The 21,418-nt window shown below is 42.1% G+C and overlaps 1 protein-coding gene across 1 annotated transcript in view; it reads left to right on the top strand.

The window, feature by feature from the left end:
• The window catches only part of hspa4a (heat shock protein 4a), a 35,932-nt gene that overhangs the window by 6,839 nt on the left and 7,675 nt on the right, over nt 1-21,418 (top strand). The window contains exons 5-17 of the mRNA XM_079835619.1: nt 412-511; nt 5,434-5,567; nt 8,247-8,491; nt 8,617-8,693; nt 10,663-10,814; nt 13,192-13,298; nt 13,377-13,510; nt 16,724-16,905; nt 16,988-17,080; nt 19,930-20,085; nt 20,164-20,289; nt 20,373-20,480; nt 20,560-20,679. Of these exons, the coding sequence (XP_079691745.1) occupies nt 412-511; nt 5,434-5,567; nt 8,247-8,491; nt 8,617-8,693; nt 10,663-10,814; nt 13,192-13,298; nt 13,377-13,510; nt 16,724-16,905; nt 16,988-17,080; nt 19,930-20,085; nt 20,164-20,289; nt 20,373-20,480; nt 20,560-20,679 (1,734 nt within the window). The remainder of the gene's footprint in view (nt 1-411; nt 512-5,433; nt 5,568-8,246; nt 8,492-8,616; nt 8,694-10,662; nt 10,815-13,191; nt 13,299-13,376; nt 13,511-16,723; nt 16,906-16,987; nt 17,081-19,929; nt 20,086-20,163; nt 20,290-20,372; nt 20,481-20,559; nt 20,680-21,418) is intronic.

Consider the following 21,418-nt stretch of genomic DNA (forward strand, 5'->3'; position numbering starts at 1 on the left):
GGAGGATAAAACTGCTCCACACGGCTCCAGGGGTTAATAAAGGCCTTCTGAAGTGATGTGATGTGTTTGTCTAAAAAATATCCATATTTAAAACTTTATAGACTTGTATAACTAACTTCAGGCGGAATAATAAAGCTCCTTTACTATTGGCAGATTTTGAAACAAACTGCCTTCACCTCACATTGGTGTTTTTTGCCTCAGATTTGATTTTAAGTTGAGTCAATTTTTCTGATTCTCTCGCTTCTCCATTGTCAGATCTTTAAACTCTCATCTCCATTACATCACTCTTGTTATTTTCAGAATACTGCATTGTTTTACCTGTTTTTTTCTTGTGTGTGTGTGTGTGTCTATAGTTAGTATGTAATGATTGTGAGTAATCCGACTAGTTAAAGTGGTCTTGTTTTCCCTCAGGTCCCCAGCTTCTTCACTGATGCTGAGAGAAGATCAGTCATGGATGCTGCACAGATCACAGGCCTTAACTGTCTCAGACTCATGAATGACACTACAGCAGGTGAGAGACTTGTAATGGATTCAAGTTCACCCAACAATGCTCCACCTGTCATTGCTTACTCCTCTTCCGATTATGCCTGACCTACATAATGGTCACATCCAAAGTCACATGACTTTTTTTGATGCGCATCAAGGAATTTATTCAGTAAATGTGTTTCCGTCATAGTTTATGTGCATTTCTTCTTATCAAATAAATGTATCCGACTCAAACGAGCACACACGTCTTTTACAAGCATTTTTAGAATTTATACGTATCTTGGTATTTCCATCCGGCGGTTTTTGATGCGATATCCCAAAATGTCCATAAAAATAGTTGGATGGATACATAGCTATTGTCAGACACCCAAAAGGTAAAAAAAAATTAGGGCTGTCACCTAACGGTTATTTTGGTAATCAGATTTTGTGGTGGAAATAAATATAAAATACATATGTAATAACAAGGCAATGATATTATAAAAAAATAAAGTATCAAAAGCAAGTAATCACATTTTTTTATAGAACATCACTGGTAAAATACATAATATTATATACATAATCTAAACAACCCTGAGAGGGCACCAGCGGCCTGCTGTTGTTACACTTAACAGAATCAAATCCTGGTTTAATATTGGCCAAACAATATTTAATTCAAATATCCACTTAATCTTTAAAGCTACACTGTGTAACTTTTTTTGTTTATTCTTAGCTAAAAACACTTAGTTCTTTCAAAAATATATGTGCTCATTAATGTATATTTACTTCTTTCAAGTAATAAAGTATTCTTGTAAGTTTATAATATGCCATTGTAAACACATACGGGTGAGGGTTTGAATGCCGGTCGCCATGTTGCCCCTCCATCTTGAAAGTACATTAGCCAAAGAGGGACATTCCCGTAAATTCAAGCTTCGCCTTTGGTGTTTTAACACTCGATGGCACCGTGTCGAATGTGGACGAGGTCGAACTGAAGCCATGTTAATCTTGGACTAAATCAGCCACCGTAGGAGTTAAAACGAAATCGGAATTGAGAGGAACAGAAACTAATATTCTCTGGATGGTCATATACAAGTTCACCACTAGATGGGGGAAAATATCACACAGTGTAGCTTTAATATTTGGCCACGATAGAAATGCTACAGCTACTGTAATTTCTTGAATAAGAACACAATTTTCTTGAATAGACATCAAAACATGCAAACTCAGAGCGAGGGTTTAAACGTTTATTTTGAAATCGAGCAGTTCACATATTTAGAAACATTGACGCATGTTGCGTTCCCAGATGAGCGTTATAAGCAACCCAAACTCACAGCATATGCAGAAGAGATTGAGACGCGCTTCTTTAGAGGATAAGAGTTGATGTGGAGCAGCGTTTACTGTGAACAGAGCCACTCTGAGACGCTGTAACCCACACGCATGGACATGATTGAAGTGCGCATATTAAACCCACAGGGCATGTGTTTATTTAATTGAATCGCAGCCTTTGTTAATTTACAACAGCACTAAGCTATAGTATGGTTTTTAATATATCGTCTAATAATGCGGTCTCATCCGTGGAATGCGCAACTTCCGGTATTTTGCCGGTTACTCGATGCAAGTAAATAGCAATCAAGGATTTTTTTCGAGGAATCGCAACAGCCCTAAAAACATATAAGCACATTTAAGTATTTCCATATGACCCGTACACCCAGTCTTCTGAAGCCGTATAATAGTTTTGTTTGGGAAACAGGCCCAAATAAGTCTTGCCCTCTACTGTGGCTCTCAAATGCTTTGTCTTATGCTGAGTTCACACTGCCCGATTTTAGCCCCGATTTTGATTCGCTGACAGGTTATGCGAAATCGCAGACAAATGCCTGAAACCATAGGCCAATCAGTGCTCGTGCACATGAGTGACAATTAGGGATCGACTGATATGGATTTTTTAGTGCGATTTTTTTTTTTTTTTTTTCATCAGTCTTACTGTGCGTTCACACCGCCGCCGGCGAGAGCGTCAAACTTCGCTCTGGCCGCCCTGCCAGCGACGCTGTAGAAGATTCGTGGACGCGCTGCCGCTCTGACGTAGATCGAATGCTTGGTCTTTTTTAAAACGGCATTTAAAGGGGCTGCAAAGCAAACAATCATGTAGATCGGCGTTTGTGCAAACTGACCACAAGTAGGGTATAACCGTGTAATATAACCTCATGAAATCATTTAAATGTGAAAGTTAAAAAAAGCAGATCGATGGAAAGAACTTAACAATTATAGTTACATGTTTGCTAACGAAATAAACCAATTAAAAGCCATTTGTGTGGTGTATAAATAATGTTGCGCATCTTCTTATCAAACCCGCCGCACCAGCAGTGATCAACATCTCCTCTATTTTGCTTGGGAACTAATGTGGTCGAACCAAAGTTTACAGCACTGCGTTCTCTAGAATCATCTCAAGCGGAGCACTTCTACATTCCCATTGGTTGCCGCCGAAGCGCGTCGTAGCTCATTACCATAAAGTTGACCTGATTTCAACTCTCCTCGACGCCCAAATTGTCCAAGACGCGCCGCTCTCGCCGGAGCTCGCCGCCGGGCTCCCATTGAGAATTAATGACTTCCGGCCACTTTGACGCTCTCGCCGGCGGCGGTGTGAACGCACAGTTAGCCGATGAGCGATACGGGCGGCCGATTTTCTTGAGCCGATATTTGGAGCCGATACTGCTTTTGCTCCCTCAATTTACAACATAAAAATGACACAATGATCATGATGATAATTTAAAATTTACAATTTAAAAAAGGAACATTTATTGAACTAAAAAAAATATATTTAACAAATAGTAAAAACAGGTGAGGTAGAACAAGAAAAAAAAAAGTTCAGTGGTGAAAATAAATTCTGAAAATAAATATTTAAGCATAAATAAAATAATTACACTATTGCGCACAGTATCAACAAGCGAGCAGCATAATAAAGTGCACACTGACTGTACTATACTTCATTTAAAACTATTTACAACCTAGTCATTTAATGCTTACACAAAAATGCTGGGTAAAAAATAACCCAAATTGGGTTGAATATGGACTAACCCAGCAATTGGGTTGTTTTGACCCAGCGGTTGGGTTAAATGCTTGCTTAAAACAACCCAATTGATGTGTTAGTCCATTTTCAACCCAACTTGGGTTATTTTTAACCCAGCATTGTTTAGAGTGTAGGTGCACTTTCCTTAATCTCTTGTAGAGCAACACCAGCGGTAATTCAGGAAAAAATCTCCCAATGCTCCACGTGAAACTTCAGTCTTTCCACCTTTTACCATCGTGTCAATTCTCAATTGATTTTGATTAATATGCGCGAGGGAGAGCAAGACAGCATAAAAAAAGCATACTAAAAGTACTGTTACTTGTCAAAAAATGTAGTGCAAGTAGAGTAAAAGTACCTGTCCTAAATACTACTCAAAGTAGGAGTTAAAAGTAGCCCTTTTAAAAGGACTCAAGAGTAGTGAGTATTATGCTATGAAAGTTATTCCTCTTTATACCCTGCAAATTAAAAATGTAGCTTACTCTTTTATGGATGATTCTCAGTAAGAACAAAAAAAACATGAGATCAACAGTATTTCAGTATGTCTCCAAGTTTTATTTTTGACTGCTAGCATTAAAAATACAGCCATGTAATATTAGAGAAAGCAACCAATAATCTGGTAACATTTATGACAATCATTCTGTAGAGGTTTTCTTGTGGTTAATTAAAAAAGGTTCAAAGTGTTGTACATTAACAATTTTATGTTAAAAAAGCAGTTATTTCTTTTCAAGACGCATTCATTGTACTGCTTTAATTTCAATGGATGTTTTCTCTGTAAAAAGAGTACACTTCAGAAATCAGAATCCAGTAACTCACAATTTTCACCACTGATTATTTTTGCTTGTAATTAAAAACATAAACCCGTTTTAAATATAAATCTGATGTTTTATGAAAGTTACTTGCTATATACATGGACTACAATTTTAAATCACCATGTGAGAACATATTACATTAAAATATGCACTTGTAATGAGTGAAAAATCAACATCGTCATCATCTATGTGGGCGGCATCTGGACATTGATTGGTTTGTAAACAGACGTGCGTCTGACGTCAGCGTCTTTGACGAGAGTGAATGAACGGACGCATATCACCGCCACTATTGAACAGTGAAGCATTGCTGGACTATTTTTTATTCGTTACGTTTAAAAGTGGACATTTCAAGCTTTATATTCACATATTTCTCATGTTTGTGAGACGAGTAGCTGCTGAGTTTGGGTTTATTTGAGACGCGCTCCAGTTCATGTGTAAAGCATGTGATCGCTCCCGCCATTATTGTCTGCTATAGACTATTTGCTTCTTATTTATTAAATCCAGGCAATTATCTGATTAAACTTTGATTAAAATTAAGATACAATTTATACAAAACTAAATTCACATTAAAGAAAGGCTTTCTAAGCAAAATCACACAATTTCATTCAAAATTATTTCTGACTTTCTGTCTTCTGACATATTGCGCATCTTTTCACTTTTCATAATCAATGTAGCCTAGATTTACTTTAAAAATAACATTATAATATTTAAACATAAACAGGAACTTTCTGTAAATGGTCTGAAAGTCTGAACCGTACAGAAAATGCTTTCACAGTAGAAACGAACCGAACCTTTGTTCAGTTTGATCAAAAAATTTGACCAAATTTCGTCTGTTTGGTCCGGACTGTGGTCTGGGGAGGTTTCACACCTGTAATTTTGATCCGGACCAAACTGAAAAGTCCAAAAATCCGGACCAAACAAGGTAGGTGTGAAAACGCCCTTAAATGACGAGAGCTAGCTGTGATTGTCCTCGGCCTAGTTGGTACAACAGCTAAATATGACACAATTTTCATTTTAGGTGAACCATCAAGAGTGACAGTAATGAGAGTCTAGAAAAACGGTTCCTTCTAACAGTTTATTGTGTTAACTGGTTTATAGTTGCACTGGCATATGGGATCTACAAACAGGACCTGCCTGCTCCCGAGGAGAAGCCCAGGACGGTGGTGTTTGTGGATATTGGTCATGCTAGTTACCAGGTCTCTGCGTGTGCCTTTAACAAGGGGAAGTTGAAGGTAAGGGTTTTTTTTAACACATTTTAGTGGTAGTTCTTCACTGATCACAACATGAGCAGGGTTATCATTATTAACCAAGGGTGTGTTCACTATTGGCAGCTTTAATTCAATAGAATAATCTCTACATTTCTTTTTTATTTATTTGTAAGCACAGCAAAAGTCAGATTTTCATGATATGTCCCCTTTAAAGGTGTCATGAACTGGCTTTTTTAATTTTTTTATACTGTTGTCTGAGGTCAACTTATGACGTTTGTGTGGTTTTTACATTCAGAAACATCATAATGAATCAGTAATAGGCTATTTTCTGCCTTGGTTTTGAGGCTCTCTGAAAAACACTCGGATTTGATGGGCGTGCCGCACTGAAGACTTGGAAGTTAAAGGGTTAGTTCACCCAAAAATGAAAATTCTGTCATTAATTACTCACCCTCACGTCGTTCGAGACCCGTAAGACCTCCGTTCATATTCGGAACACAAATGAAGATATTTTTGTTGAAAGCTGATGGCTGAGAAAGGCTTCATATAGGCCTCCATTGGCATTCAGTACACTTACACTCCCAAGACGGATAAAAGGCACTTAAAACATCGTTACAAAGTCCATCTCACCACAGTGACTCTACAATAATCTTACGATGCGACGACAATAGTTTTTGTGCGCAAAACAAAATCAAAATAACACCTTTATCCAGCTTGTTATTGCCTTCCGTGTGTGCCTCCACGACGCATGCGCGAGAATATGACGTAGCGCCGGGGTTCGAGAATCCATGAAATGCGCAATCTAACCCCATTTTGAGCACTACGCCGAGACCTAAAGCACGATCAATGTAGAATCCAACAGCTTAGACACGCGCGTCTTCCTCTGCTTGTAAACAAATCTCTTCTGGGTCATCTGTCCGAACGCCGGATCTACGTCATATTCTCGCGCATGCGTCGTGGAGACACACACGGAAGGCAATAACAAGCTGGATAAAGGTGTTATTTTGATTTTGTTTTGCGCACAAAAACTATTGTCGTCGCATCGTAAGATTATTGTAGAGTCACTGTGGTGAGATGGACTTTGTAACGATGTTCTGAGTGCCTTTTATCCGTCTTGGGAGTGTGAATGTACTGAATGCCAATGGAGGCCTATCTGAAGCCTTTCTCAGCATCAGCTTTACACTAAAATATCTTCATTTGTGTTCCGAATATGAACGGAGGTCTTACGGGTCTCGAACGACATAAGGGTGAGTAATTAATGACAGAATTTTCATTTTTGGGTGAACTAACCCTTTAACGCCCACGGCTTGGATTGGATAAGATTTGCATATTTAATGAGCTTCAGCATCCCGTCTGTCCCAGGAATCGCCTGGGGGAAATGCTCAGAGGACTCGCAAAATATCAAACAAACACAATTAAATCACACACACTCTCGCGGACACACACACACGCGCGGACACACACACACACACACACACACACACACACACACACACACACACACACACACGCGCACACGCGCGCGGACACACACACACACACACACACACTCGCGCGGACACACACACGCGCGGACACACACACACACTTGCGCGGACACACGCACTTGTGCGGACACACACACACTTGCGCGGACACACTCGCGCGGACACACACACACACTTGCGCGGACACACACACACACACACTCGCGCGGACACACACACACTTGCGCGGACACACACGCACTTGTGCGGACACACACACACTTGCGCGGACACACTCGCGCGGACACACACACACACTCGCGCGGACACACACACACATACTCACACACACACTTGCGCGGACACACACACTCGCGCGGACACACACACTCGCGCGGACACACTCGCGTGGGCACACACACTCGCGCGGACACACTCGCGTGGACACACACATACTCGCACACAACCTCGCGCGGACACACACACACACAACCTCGCGCGGACACACACACACACACAACCTCGCGCGGACACACACATACTCACACACATACTCGCGTGGACACACACACACCCTCGCACGGACACACTCACTCGCGCACACACACTCACTCGTGCGGACAGACACACTCACTCACTCGCACGGGCGGACACACACTCACTCGCGTTGCACGGACACACACACTTGCACGGACGCGGAGACACACACTCACACTCGCGCCTTGCCCATAACGTTACAAGTCTGATCACTGTCAAGTCCCGTAATCAATAGATTTCAAACGATCTGTAATGTTATGCAAATCTAACACATATAAAAAAACATGTTTTAGCCGACTCACATAAGTGTGTGTTCAGAAGCTTATGCAGGGACGATCCTTAGCTCACGGGTCGGTGGGCGGGGCTACAGATGCATATTTATCTGTAGAGGCGGAGTCTAGGTCCTGTTACGTAAGAGATCTGCATATTCTGAGAGCTCTCGTTTTCTGGGCCTGGTGTCAATAAAAGCTTTTCTTTGACTAACACAGAAGTTTTCAGCTCTGAAACTTACAGGATATTCTTATATTACCATGACCTTTATATATCAAAAGGTCTGATTTCTCAGTTCATCACCCCTTTAAGATGACGTCAAGTCAAAATAATTACAAAGTGCACATGCTGTGTGAATGCCTCGTTTTCAAAGTCTATAGTTCTGTACAGCACTAATTGTATTGTTTGCCCCTGTAATACCTGATGAATGTAGGTCCTGGGTTCTGCGTTTGACCCTGAGCTGGGCGGTAAAGACTTTGACGAGGTGCTGGTCAAGTACTTCTGTGAGGAGTTTGCTCAGAAGTACAAGCTGGACGTGCGATCGAAGCCCCGAGCTCTGGTGCGACTCTACCAGGAGTGCGAGAAACTGAAAAAGCTCATGAGTGCCAATGCCTCGGACTTGCCGCTCAACATTGAATGCTTCATGAATGACATCGATGTCAGCGGCACACTCAACAGGTTAGTGTCCATAGGCAATGCCAGGAGCTAAATCGGGTGTGCGATGTCAGCGGTGAAGGGGAAATGTGAGGTTAATTTGTTAAAATACCACGTCTAATAATATCTTGATGACTCTTCTGTTCCAGGGTCAAGTTTGAGGAGCTCTGTGCAGGGCTTTTGACCAAGGTGGAGGGTCCTCTGCGCAGCATCATGGAGCAGACCAGTGAGTACAAACCAGGGCTTAAAGGGTTAGTTCACCCAAAAATGAAAATTCTGTCATTAATTCCTCACCCTCATGTCGTTGGACACCCGTCAGACCTCCGTTCATCTTCAGACACAAATGAAGATATTTTAGTGTAAATCTGATGCTCTGAAAGGCCTCCATTGGCTCACTTTACACTCTCAAGACCCTTAAAGGCACTAAAGACGTCGTTACAAAGTCCATCTCACTACAGTGGCTCTACAATAACTTTATGAAGCGGCGATAATAGTTTTTGTGCGCAAAAAAACCCTAAATAACGACTTATATAGTGATGACGATTTCAAAACACGGCCTCATGAAGCTTTGAAGCGTTATGAATCAGTGAGTCGATTCAGCAGTTTGAATCGCCAAATTTCAGCAGTTTGACACGCGATCCGAATCATGAATCGACTCACTGATTCATAACGCTTCGAAGTTTCATGATGCCGTGTTTTGAAATCGTCATCACTATATAAGTCGTTATTTAGGTTTTTTTTGCGCACAAAAACTATTATCGCCGCTTCATAAAGTTATTGTAGAGCCACTGTAGTGAGATGGACTTTGTAACGACGTCTTTAGTGTCTTTTAAGGGTCTTGAGAGTGTAAAGTGCATTGAGCCAATGGAGGCCTTTCAGAGCATCAGATTTACACTAAAATATCTTCATTTGTGTCTGAAGATGAACGGAGGTCTGACGGGTGTCCAACCACATGAGGGGAAGTCAATAATGACAGAATTTTCATTTTTGGGTGAACTAACCCTTTAAAAACTGAAAAAAAATATCAATCGGTTCACTCCGAGCAGAATCGATATTATAGCGTTTCCGTTTTTGCGTTCCACATTAAACATTACTGTTCCGAAAACGGTTTGATTTGAAAAAATAACGGTTAATAACGTTATTTTAATTTAGCCTATACTTTAAACAAATATGTATAAATAAAGACTTCTTTTCACTCAATAATAATATAACGCATGGTAATTAAACTGGAATGTTTATTTCATAACATTTTTAAAACCACAACAGAAATACATGCGTTAATTACAAAGCATAAACAGCGGGACAAATATTGCCCTGTTTTAATGGAGCGGAAAGTGGCCCTCTATATGCCTATTCTTTTCAGAAGAGTGATAACATTCTTTGTACATCACTTTTTTTTCAACACGACTTGTTTTAAAATTGCATGAATAAAGAATAAATAAACTGGATAACCATTGCTCTTTTAATGCACTGTCAACTGCTAATTTCAAAGCAAACACTGCAACACATAATCAAATTCAGTCAGCTAATAAAGCTTGATCATTTAATGCAATATAACATACCATTTAATATGAAGCATCAACCGTCTATATAGAAAACATTGTCCTGTATTGGCAATCTGAAAGACTATAGGAAAAATGTTTGATAGATGCTAGTAGCCTACTTGGATAGGCTTAAACGAAATCCACAAACTAGCCTAAATCAGACTATTTGAGCTTAAAGTCCGTACTGCTTATTTAAACATACGAAAGAATGTCGTCCAATACCTGCACATTCATTGTAGACCTCAGCGGGGAAAGAAATGTACTTGAGGCATGAAAATGCGCGCTCATACTGACCCGCGTTACCGGTAGATTCATAGATGACATTTCACTCACGCTTGATCCGTCAACGTCACATGCTGAACTACTCTATTCATTATTGGTCACTGCCAAATTAAAATATTAAAGAGAACGATAAAATAACGTTATTAACCGGTTAATGGCCATTTCAAATTAACGTTTCTGTTCAGAACGATTCAAATTGATTTTGTTTTTGTTTTTGTTCCTCTTAAAATTTCGTTCGTTTCCGGTTTTCGTTTTCGTTCCTTGAACCGGTTCAGAGCCCTGCTACAAACACCTTTTCTTCTTGCACCGTGGCTTTCCCGCTCGCCTGCCACGGAGTGTTAATGTTTTTTTCCCTCCTCCTCCAACCAGGACTGAAAAAAGAGGACATCTATGCAGTGGAGATCGTTGGCGGCGCCTCCAGGATTCCAGCCATCAAAGACAAAATCAGCAAATTTTTCGGAAAGGAGCTGAGCATGACGTTGAATGCGGATGAAGCTGTGGCCAGAGGATGTGCACTGCAAGTTAGTGCTTCAGTCATTTAATTGGCTGGTTTTGCCTCTCTATGGGATGGGTGTGTCTCAGTATTGGGGAAGTAGGGCTGCACGATACATCGAAATATCGCACATGTACATATTGTGATATGCATATCACAGCGGCTTGTGGTTATACTCCAAAAAGTCAGAGTTTAAGGTCAACGCAGACCGCAGAGTGTAGACTGGCCACATGACTGTTACATGCGTGTGACATGCTTAATGCTATCAGGTAAAATCAAGCAAAGGGCCTACTCACGCACACAGAAAGCAGCCTATCAGACAGCACGTGTAATCTCGATTTCAGTTCTGTTCCGCAGCTAATATGGCCAAATACACACAAAATTGTGCAATTTTGGAAAACCGAGTCAAACCACGAACGCTGTGCTAAGTGATGAACTGTGACTTGGAATCTCATATGGTCCGTTGTTTCTGGAAGAAAGCACTGAACGCAACAGAGAAAATAAATAAATAAAAACAATAATAAAAAAAAAACTGAACGCAACAGAGAAAAGAAAAAAAGAAAAAAAATGAATTCAACAGAGACTAGTGCTTCCACAGTATACACACTAAAGAGATGGCGGATTATTCAACCGTGGCTCGACTCGTCAAGACTGTTTTCCAAGATGGCTCGTGTCTGTATCCGCGTAATGTTCTGTCTTTATAAAGTATCTTCTTATTAAACTGTTTGTACACTTACACAGTTCTCAATGCTTGGGTTTGCATGTAGGGACCCTCATTATGCTCCCGTGTTAGTGTGAGGCTATTTTGAGGCTTGTTAGTGGTGTTAACTAGCGATTTAATTTGACTTATTCTGCGCCACACATACTAGCGTTATAAGCTAATCTGTTTTTAGAGATAAAACTCTTTACATTCAATTTTCATGAAAACGCATCCCAGAGAACGATCTACTCGGTAACCATGTGTTAATTACCCCTAGGTTCATTTTTCACCGGAGTTGTCCTTTAAAGTTTAGGACATAGCGGTAATGAATTAAATTACTAAAATATGATACAGTATGATAAGATAAGTATTCTGTGCGTGCTTTATTGGGAAAGGATAATTCTACTATGGACTCAAGCAGCACAACGCGACAAAAGACTGCAGAACCCGATCAGTTATGTCTCATTTAGCAGCTGACGCTTTTATCCAAAGCTACGAGTAGGAGAGCGTTTAACACACACTGCATCTGGCGCGACGTGACACGGTTTTTAACGGGTTCTAGTCTCTCGTCACGTCGCATGATTGCATCACTCACATCCAGTGTAGACACGACGTTAAAGGGTTAGTTCACCCAAAAATGAAAATGTCATTAGTTCCTCACCCTCATGTGGTTGGACACCCGTCAGACCTCCGTTCATCTTCAGACACAAATGAAGATATTTTAGTGTAAAGCTGATGCTGAGAAAGGCTTCAGATAGGCCTCCATTGGCATTCAGTACATTCACACTCACAAGACCCATAAAAGGCACTAAAAACATCGTTACAAAGTCCATCTCACCACAGTGACTCTACAATAATTTTACAATGCAACGACAATAGTTTTTGTGCGCAAAAAAAAATCTAAATAACGCCTTTATCCAACTTGTTCTTGTCTTCCGTGTGTGTCTCCACGACGCATGCGCGAGAATATGAGCAGATCCGGCGTTCGGGAATCCATGAAATGCACACTTAAGCCCCATTTTGAGAACTACGCCGAGACCTAAAGCTCGATCAATGTAGAATTCAACAGCTTAGATTCGCGCGTCTTCCTCTGCTCGTAAACAAATCTCTTCTGGGTCATGTGTCCGAACGCCGGATCTGCTCATATTCTCACGCATGCGTCGTGGAGACACACACGGAAGACAAGAACAAGCTGGATAAAGGCGTTATTTAGATTTTTTTTGCGCACAAAAACTATTGTCGTTGCATTGTAAAATTATTGTAGAGCCACTGTGATGAGACGTTATTTTTGTTGTTTTTCCGCTCAAAAAGTATTTTCGTCGCATGATAGACTTAATACAGAGCCACTGTAGTCATTTGGACTCCTTAAATGACGTTTTTACTTACTATTCTGGGCCATCAAGTTTCATTCCCTCTGAAAGCCTATGGAGGAGTGAGACAGCTCTCAGATTTCATCAAAAATATACTAAATTATGTTCCGAAGATGAACGAATGTCTTACATGGTTGGAACGACATGAGGGTGAGTAATTACTGACAGAATTTTCATTTTTGGGTGAACTAACCCTTTAACTTGTACAAAAATGTCATTCTATGACCCCTTTAAATCATAAATTTGATCTTGTGATTCGTGTCATCTCGACATAACACATACTTCCACTACTTTCCCAGTGATTCCAACAAACTTGATTGTTTGTCTTTCCTCAGTGTGCAATCCTGTCTCCCGCCTTTAAAGTGCGCGAGTTTTCCATCACAGACGTGGTGCCGTACCCCATCTCTCTGAAGTGGACCTCAGCAGCTGATGAAGGCATCAGGTGAGTTCCTGGCTCTCTCTGTGTGACATGATTAACTCTCTTAGTTCATCATTTTAATCATGTCGTCTTGCACTGCAGTGATTGTGAAGTTTTCCCAAAGAACCATGCCGCACCATTCTCTAAAGTGTTAAGCTTCTACCGGAGGGATCCCTTCACTTTGGAGGCCTACTACAACAATCTGAAAGAGTTGCCGTATCCAGATCCTACCATAGGTATGTCGAGATTTATATTTGGATTTATTACAGTTTGTAACTGAGAAGGTCCAATCAGAGCAGAGTTGACCAATCGCAACAAACTGGGCCATCTGACCAATCAGAGCAGAGTTGACCAATCACAACAGACTGGGCCATCTGACCAATCAGAGCAGAGTTGACCAATCACAACAGACTGGACCATCTGACCAATCAGAGCAGAGTAGACCAATCACAACAGACTGGGCCATCTGACCAATCAGAGCAGAGTAGACCAATCACAACAGACTGGGCCATCTGACCAATCAGAGCAGAGTTGACCAATCGCAACAGACTGGGCCATCTGACCAATCAGAGCAGAGTTGACCAATCGCAACAGACTGGGCCATCTGACCAATCAGAGCAGAGTTGACCAATCGCAACAAACTGGGTCATCTGACCAATCAGAGCAGAGTTGACCAATCCCAACAAACTGGGCCATCTGACCAATCAGAGCAGAGTTGACCAATCGCAACAAACTGGACCATCTGACCAATCAGAGCAGAGTAGACCAATCACAACAGACTGGGCCATCTGACCAATCAGAGCAGAGTTGACCAATCACAACAGACTGGGCCATCTGACCAATCAGAGCAGAGTAGACCAATCACAACAGACTGGGCCATCTGACCAATCAGAGCAGAGTTGACCAATCACAACAGACTGGGCCATCTGACCAATCAGAGCAGAGTTGACCAATCGCAACAGACTGGACCATCTGACCAATCAGAACAGAGTTGACCAATCACAACAGACTGGGCCATCTGACCAATCAGAGCAGAGTTGACCAATCACAACAGACTGGGCCATCTGACCAATCAGAGCAGAGTTGACCAATCACAACAGACTGGGCCATCTGACCAATCAGAGCAGAGTTGACCAATCACAACAGACTGGGCCATCTGACCAATCAGAGCAGAGTTGACCAATCACAACAGACTGGGCCATCTGACCAATCAGAGCAGAGTTGACCAATCACAACAGACTGGGTCATCTGACCAATCAGAGCAGAGTTGACCAATCACAACAGACTGGGCCATCTGACCAATCAGAGCAGAGTAGACCAATCGCAACAGACTGGGTCATCTGACCAATCAGAGCAGAGTAGACCAATCGCAACAGACTGGGCCATCTGACCAATCAGAGCAGAGTAGACCAATCGCAACAGACTGGGCCATCTGACCAATCAGAGCAGAGTAGACCAATCGCAACAGACTGGGTCATCTGACCAATCAGAGCAGAGTAGACCAATCGCAACAGACTGGGCCATCTGACCAATCAGAGCAGAGTAGACCAATCGCAACAGACTGGGCCATCTGACCAATCAGAGCAGAGTAGACCAATCGCAACAGACTGGGCCATCTGACCAATCAGAGCAGAGTAGACCAATCACAACAGACTGGACCATCTGACCAATCAGAGCAGAGTAGACCAATCACAACAAGCTGGGCCATCTGACCAATCAGAGCAGAGTTGACCAATCCCAACAGACTGGGTCATCTGACCAATCAGAGCAGAGTTGACCAATCCCAACAGACTGGACCATCTGACCAATCAGAGCAGAGTTGACCAATCACAACAGACTGGACCATCTGACCAATCAGAGCAGAGTTGACCAATCACAACAGACTGGGCCATCTGACCAATCAGAGCAGAGTAGACCAATCACAACAGACTGGGCCATCTGACCAATCAGAGCAGAGTTGACCAATCCCAACAGACTGGGCCATCTGACCAATCAGAGCAGAGTTGACCAATCACAACAGACTGGGCCATCTGACCAATCAGAGCAGAGTTGACCAATCGCAACAGACTGGACCATCTGACCAATCAGAACAGAGTTGACCAATCACAACAGACTGGGCCATCTGACCAATCAGAGCAGAGTTGACCAATCACAACAGACTGGGCCATCTGACCAATCAGAGCAGAGTTGACCAATCACAACAGACTGGGCCATCTGACCAATCAGAGCAGAGTTGACCAATCACAACAGACTGGGCCATCTGACCAATCAGAGCAGAGTAGACCAATCGCAACAGACTGGGCCATCTGACCAATCAGAGCAGAGTAGACCAATCACAACAGACTGGACCATCTGACCAATCAGAGCAGAGTAGACCAATCACAACAAGCTGGGCCATCTGACCAATCAGAGCAGAGTTGACCAATCCCAACAGACTGGGTCATCTGACCAATCAGAGCAGAGTTGACCAATCCCAACAGACTGGACCATCTGACCAATCAGAGCAGAGTTGACCAATCACAACAGACTGGACCATCTGACCAATCAGAGCAGAGTTGACCAATCACAACAGACTGGGCCATCTGACCAATCAGAGCAGAGTTGACCAATCACAACAGACTGGGCCATCTGACCAATCAGAGCAGAGTTGACCAATCACAACAGACTGGGCCATCTGACCAATCAGAGCAGAGTTGACCAATCACAACAGACTGGGCCATCTGACCAATCAGAGCAGAGTTGACCAATCACAACAGACTGGACCATCTGACCAATCAGAGCAGAGTTGACCAATCACAACAGACTGGGCCATCTGACCAATCAGAGCAGAGTTGACCAATCGCAACAGACTGGGCCATCTGACCAATCAGAGCAGAGTTGACCAATCACAACAGACTGGGCCATCTGACCAATCAGAGCAGAGTTGACCAATCACAACAGACTGGACCATCTGACCAATCAGAGCAGAGTTGACCAATCGCAACAGACTGGGCCATCTGACCAATCAGAACAGAGTAGACCAATCACAACAGACTGGGCCATCTGACCAATCAGAGCAGAGTTGACCAATCACAACAGACTGGGCCATCTGACCAATCAGAGCAGAGTTGACCAATCACAACAGACTGGGCCATCTGACCAATCAGAGCAGAGTTGACCAATCACAACAGACTGGGCCATCTGACCAATCAGAGCAGAGTTGACCAATCACAACAGACTGGGCCATCTGACCAATCAGAGCAGAGTTGACCAATCACAACAGACTGGGCCATCTGACCAATCAGAGCAGAGTTGACCAATCACAACAGACTGGGCCATCTGACCAATCAGAGCAGAGTTGACCAATCGCAACAGACTGGGAATTTTTCAAAGAGCATAATAGGGACAAGCAGAAATGATGCTAATGGTTAATTGTACATCCCTATTGAGTGATTTGTGGCTGTCCGCAGGCCAGTTTAAGGTGCAGAAGGTGGTTCCTCAGGCGTCGGGCGAGAGCTCCAAGGTGAAGGTGAAGGTGCGTGTGAATGTGCACGGGCTCTTCAGTGTGTCCAGCGCCTCCCTGGTGGAGGTGGTGAAGACTGCAGAGGGAGAAGAGCCCATGGAGACGGACACTCCAGCCAAAGAGGACGAGGTAAAGACATCACGGCCCTGCCGCTCACATCAGCCTGATTTCACATGAGTTTGACAACATTCATTGTATTTGCTCCTTAAAGAATAAGATGAACGTGGATCAAGAAGCACAGAAGTCTCAAGGTGACGAACAGAAAGAACACGCTGACAAGAAATCAGACACTGAAGACATGGAGGTGTGTGTGAATACACTTACACACCAACACCAAATACACAAGTCTTTCAAAGCATGCGTTTCAAAATGGCCGCATTGTCAGCGTCCGGTTAGGATTGATAGTAGCATTTTGCCGATATAACTAATATTGGAAAATATCACAGATCAAACCATTAAATGTTTTTAAAATCAATTATATGAACATGTGAGATGACCAACTTTCCAACATTAACATTATCACACAAGACATAGGAGCGTTTTCCCTAAAAAAAAAATCCTTAAAGGGTAATAACTAAACCCTAAACAAACTTTTTTTAGTTAATGATCTGTAATACTGGGGCTTTATTAATGCTGTTCATTGATTCGAGTAAATGTTTTGGCATTTGAGTATAAAGTGTTTTAATTCTATAAAATATGGTGTAAAACTGCCAAAGTGCTGCCCTCTTGGGGTAGTAGAATTAGATAGTTGATAGTAGATAGTTGAATTCAGCCATGGTATGGCCGTGAAGATCCGCGACTATTACGCAGGAATGAGAAAGTAGTTCCTAGCCATATAGGTGTAGAAAATCGCAACTTTTCATTTTGAGTTGGTCTTAGCACATGATGAAACTGTAGAAGAGTCAAGTTTTAAATAGGAAAAATATTGAAAGTGTCTTTGGTCATTTTTTGAATGAGATGCTAATGGACTGATCAAAATCAATGATGTATGCTAAGCTATGCTAAAAGTGCTACCGCCAGATACAAATTAGGGATCGACCGATATGGATTTTTTAGTGCAGATACCGATTTTTTTTTCCTCAGCCTTAAGGCCCGGGTATACTTCAGCCGTCCGCGTTCGTGCACCGCCCGCATGACGTAATTTTCGTCACTCGGAGGGCTCGCGGCCGGTCGCACACCCCGTCCGCGCGCAGCCCAAATTTTGTGACCGCGCGGACGGTCCGCGTGCAACAGCGCATGCGCCAGCAGTACAGAAGAGTCCACTAGGTGGCAATAAACACAGTATTGAGCACAGTGTTCAGCCGTCGAAGAAGAGTGTGCAAAGACCGGTTTAAAAACAACACGCTTGGGAAAAAAAAGAGAGAATTTTTGATTCTTCAGTGTTTCTTCCAAACTATGTAGCAATGGTGGATGCACTACAGTTCTTCTCCGATCATGCCCAGCGAATGTCCCGTTGATGACAGGACTCAGTGCTGCCCTCCGATGTCTGGTGGAGCATAGACACTTTTTTACTGCGCATGTGTCGAACGCAATCCTCCGCGCGCATCCGTTGTGTAGTATACTTTGAAAGACGCGCGGACAGGGCTGCGCGCGTGACGCGTCCGGGCGCGGTAAGTGAAGTATACCCGGGCCTTTAGCCGATGAGCGATACGGGCGGCCGATTTTCTTGAGCCGATATTTGGAGCCGATACTGCTTTTGCTCCCTCAATTTACAACATAAAAATGTCACAATGATCATGATGATAATTTAAAATTTACAATTTAAAAAAAGGAACATTTATTGAACTAAAAAAAACAATATTTAACAAATAGTAAAAACAGGTGAGGTAGAACAAGAAAAAAAAAAGAGTTCAGTGGTGAAAATAAATTCTGAAAATAAATATTTAAGCATAAATAAAATAATTACACTATTGCACACAGTATCAACAAGCGAGCAGCATAATAAAGTGCACACTGACTGTACTATACTAAACTATTTACAACCTAGTCATTTAATGCTTACACTCTAAAAAATGCTGGGTTAAAAATAACCCAAATTGGGTTGAATATGGACTAACCCTGCAATTGGGTTGTTTTGACCCAGCGGTTGGGTTAAATGTTTGCTAAAAACAACCCAATTGATGTGTTAGTCCATTTTCAACCCAACTTGGGTTATTTTTAACCCAGCATTTTTTAGAGTGTAGGTGCACTTTCCTTAATCTCTTGTAGAGCAACACCAGCGGTAATTCAGGAAAAAATCTCCCAATGCTCCATGTGAAACTTCAGTCTTTCCACCTTTTACCATCGTGTCAATTCTCAATTGATTTTGATTAATATGCGCGAGGGAGAGCAAGACAGTTTGAAGACGGTGAGAGCTGCCCTGTGGACGCCTGTCTGGAAATAATGCAGGGAAAAAAATATCGGCCGATACACTTAAAAATCGCAAATATCGGCCCGATATATCGGTCTAACACTAATGCCGATACACTTAAAAATCGCAAATATCGGCCCGATATATCGGTCTAACACTAATGCGATACACTTCAAAATCGCAAATATCGGCCCGATATATCGGTCTAACACTAATGCCGATACACTTCAAAATCGCAAATATCGGCCCGATATATCGGTCTAACACTAATGCCGATACACTTAAAAATCGCAAATATCGGCCCGATATATCGGTCTAACACTAATGCCGATACACTTAAAAATCGCAAATATCGGCCCGATATATCGGTCTAACACTAATGCCGATACACTTAAAAATCACAAATATCGGCCCGATATATCGGTCTAACACTAATGCCGATACACTTCAAAATCGCAAATATCGGCCCGATATATCGGTCTAACACTAATGCCGATACACTTAAAAATCGCAAATATCGGCCCGATATATCGGTCTAACACTAATGCCGATACACTTAAAAATCGCAAATATCGGCCCGATATATCGGTCTAACACTAATGCCGATACACTTCAAAATCGCAAATATCGGCCCGATATATCGGTCTAACACTGATGCAAAGATCGGCTGAATGGATTCAAAAACGGTGAAGCTCAACTATTTAACTCTAGGGGACTTGTAAAATGAGCCTATTTTAAAATAAAGTGGAGTGTTCCTTTAATGTTTCCATTGGAAAATTCACAGTGACCATAATCCCTTTTAGACTTCACCAGAGGACAACAAACAGGAGAAGAAGAACGACCAGGCTCCACAGGCCAAGAAGCCCAAGGTGAAAACAAAGACGGTGGATCTGCCCATCGAGAACAGTCTGCACTGGCAGCTGGCCGGCGACATGCTCAATCTGTTCATGGAGAATGAGGTACTGCTCAAAGCACTCAAACTACACCACAGCCATCACTTCTAGAGCTGAGTTCTGACACGCTGTTCTTGCGTACAGGGGAAGATGATAATGCAGGACAAGCTGGAGAAGGAAAGGAACGATGCCAAGAACTATGTGGAGGAGTACGTTTATGAAATGAGAGACAAACTGCATGGAGCGCTGGAGAAGTTTGTCAGTGAGGCGGTGAGTGTTTGTTTCATTTTCATAAAGATACCTATGCTTATAAGTGACGGTTTTCATTAATCACGCAATGTTGTTCGATTCAGGAACGAGATTCTTTCTCATTAAAACTGGAGGACACTGAAAACTGGTTGTATGAAGAAGGAGAGGACCAGCAGAAGCAAGTGTACATTGATAAACTGGCGGAGTTGAAGGTACCCGTGGATGTGTTGATTTGCTGACATTAGTTGGAAAGAATGAATGAATGAATAAACACAAACCCTTTCCTCCTAGAAACTGGGAGAGCCTATTCAGAACCGATACGCTGAGAACGAGGAGCGGCCGAAAGCGCTCGAAGAGCTCGGAAGGCAAATCCAGCAGTACATGAAAGTTGTAGAGGCGTATAAGGCAAAGGTAATCCGCTGTCAAGTCAGTAGAGGTGTGACGATACACTTTTACGTTCATGAGAACGAGATTATTTTTTTGCGCTATTTTTAAAGTCCCCCTGTAATCAATCACTGTATTCCTTAAATCTTTGATCACCAAAATGACATATTTAAATATTATTTTCCTTTGCAAAAATGTATTTATGCCGTAAAGTAGCTTGAATGTAACTCTGCACCCTTACTTCATTTAGTATACGTGGAGCCATGAATATGCAAATGAGCCCCGCCTCCACTCACTCGCACCAGCTCAGAATAGACCCTTTTAACATTTCCGGGTTTCTCAGAGCGGAAGTCGTCATAGTTGGGTTAAATATTATAGCTGTGAATGAGAGAACACTTTAAATATTTTTTTGTGTGCCCATTTGCTCAAATAGCAAAAGAAAAACCACAATAGAGATTTCACAACTTTCAAAAAGAGGGAAAAAATAGAGTGAGATTGATAACGGCAGTGAAAAGAGAGAAATATGTTCATTTTTACCATCACTACCATAGATGCTATTACTAAACACCCTCACAGCAGCGGGAACTTTTTTATTGTAATGTGATGCAAAAGTAATTAGAAAAAAAAAGTTTGTTGAGACAAAACTTTAAGTTGGCTTGAGAAAGCCTGACCAGAAAGTTTGGAGAAGTTTAAATAAGTTAGAAGTTTAAAGTAGTTTAAAGTTAGATTGATAGATTAGTTGAAAGAAAGAAAGATGAATGAGTTA

This window comes from Gobio gobio (assembly GCF_949357685.1).
Source record: "Gobio gobio genome assembly, chromosome: 14".
Lineage (NCBI taxonomy): Eukaryota > Metazoa > Chordata > Actinopteri > Cypriniformes > Gobionidae > Gobio > Gobio gobio.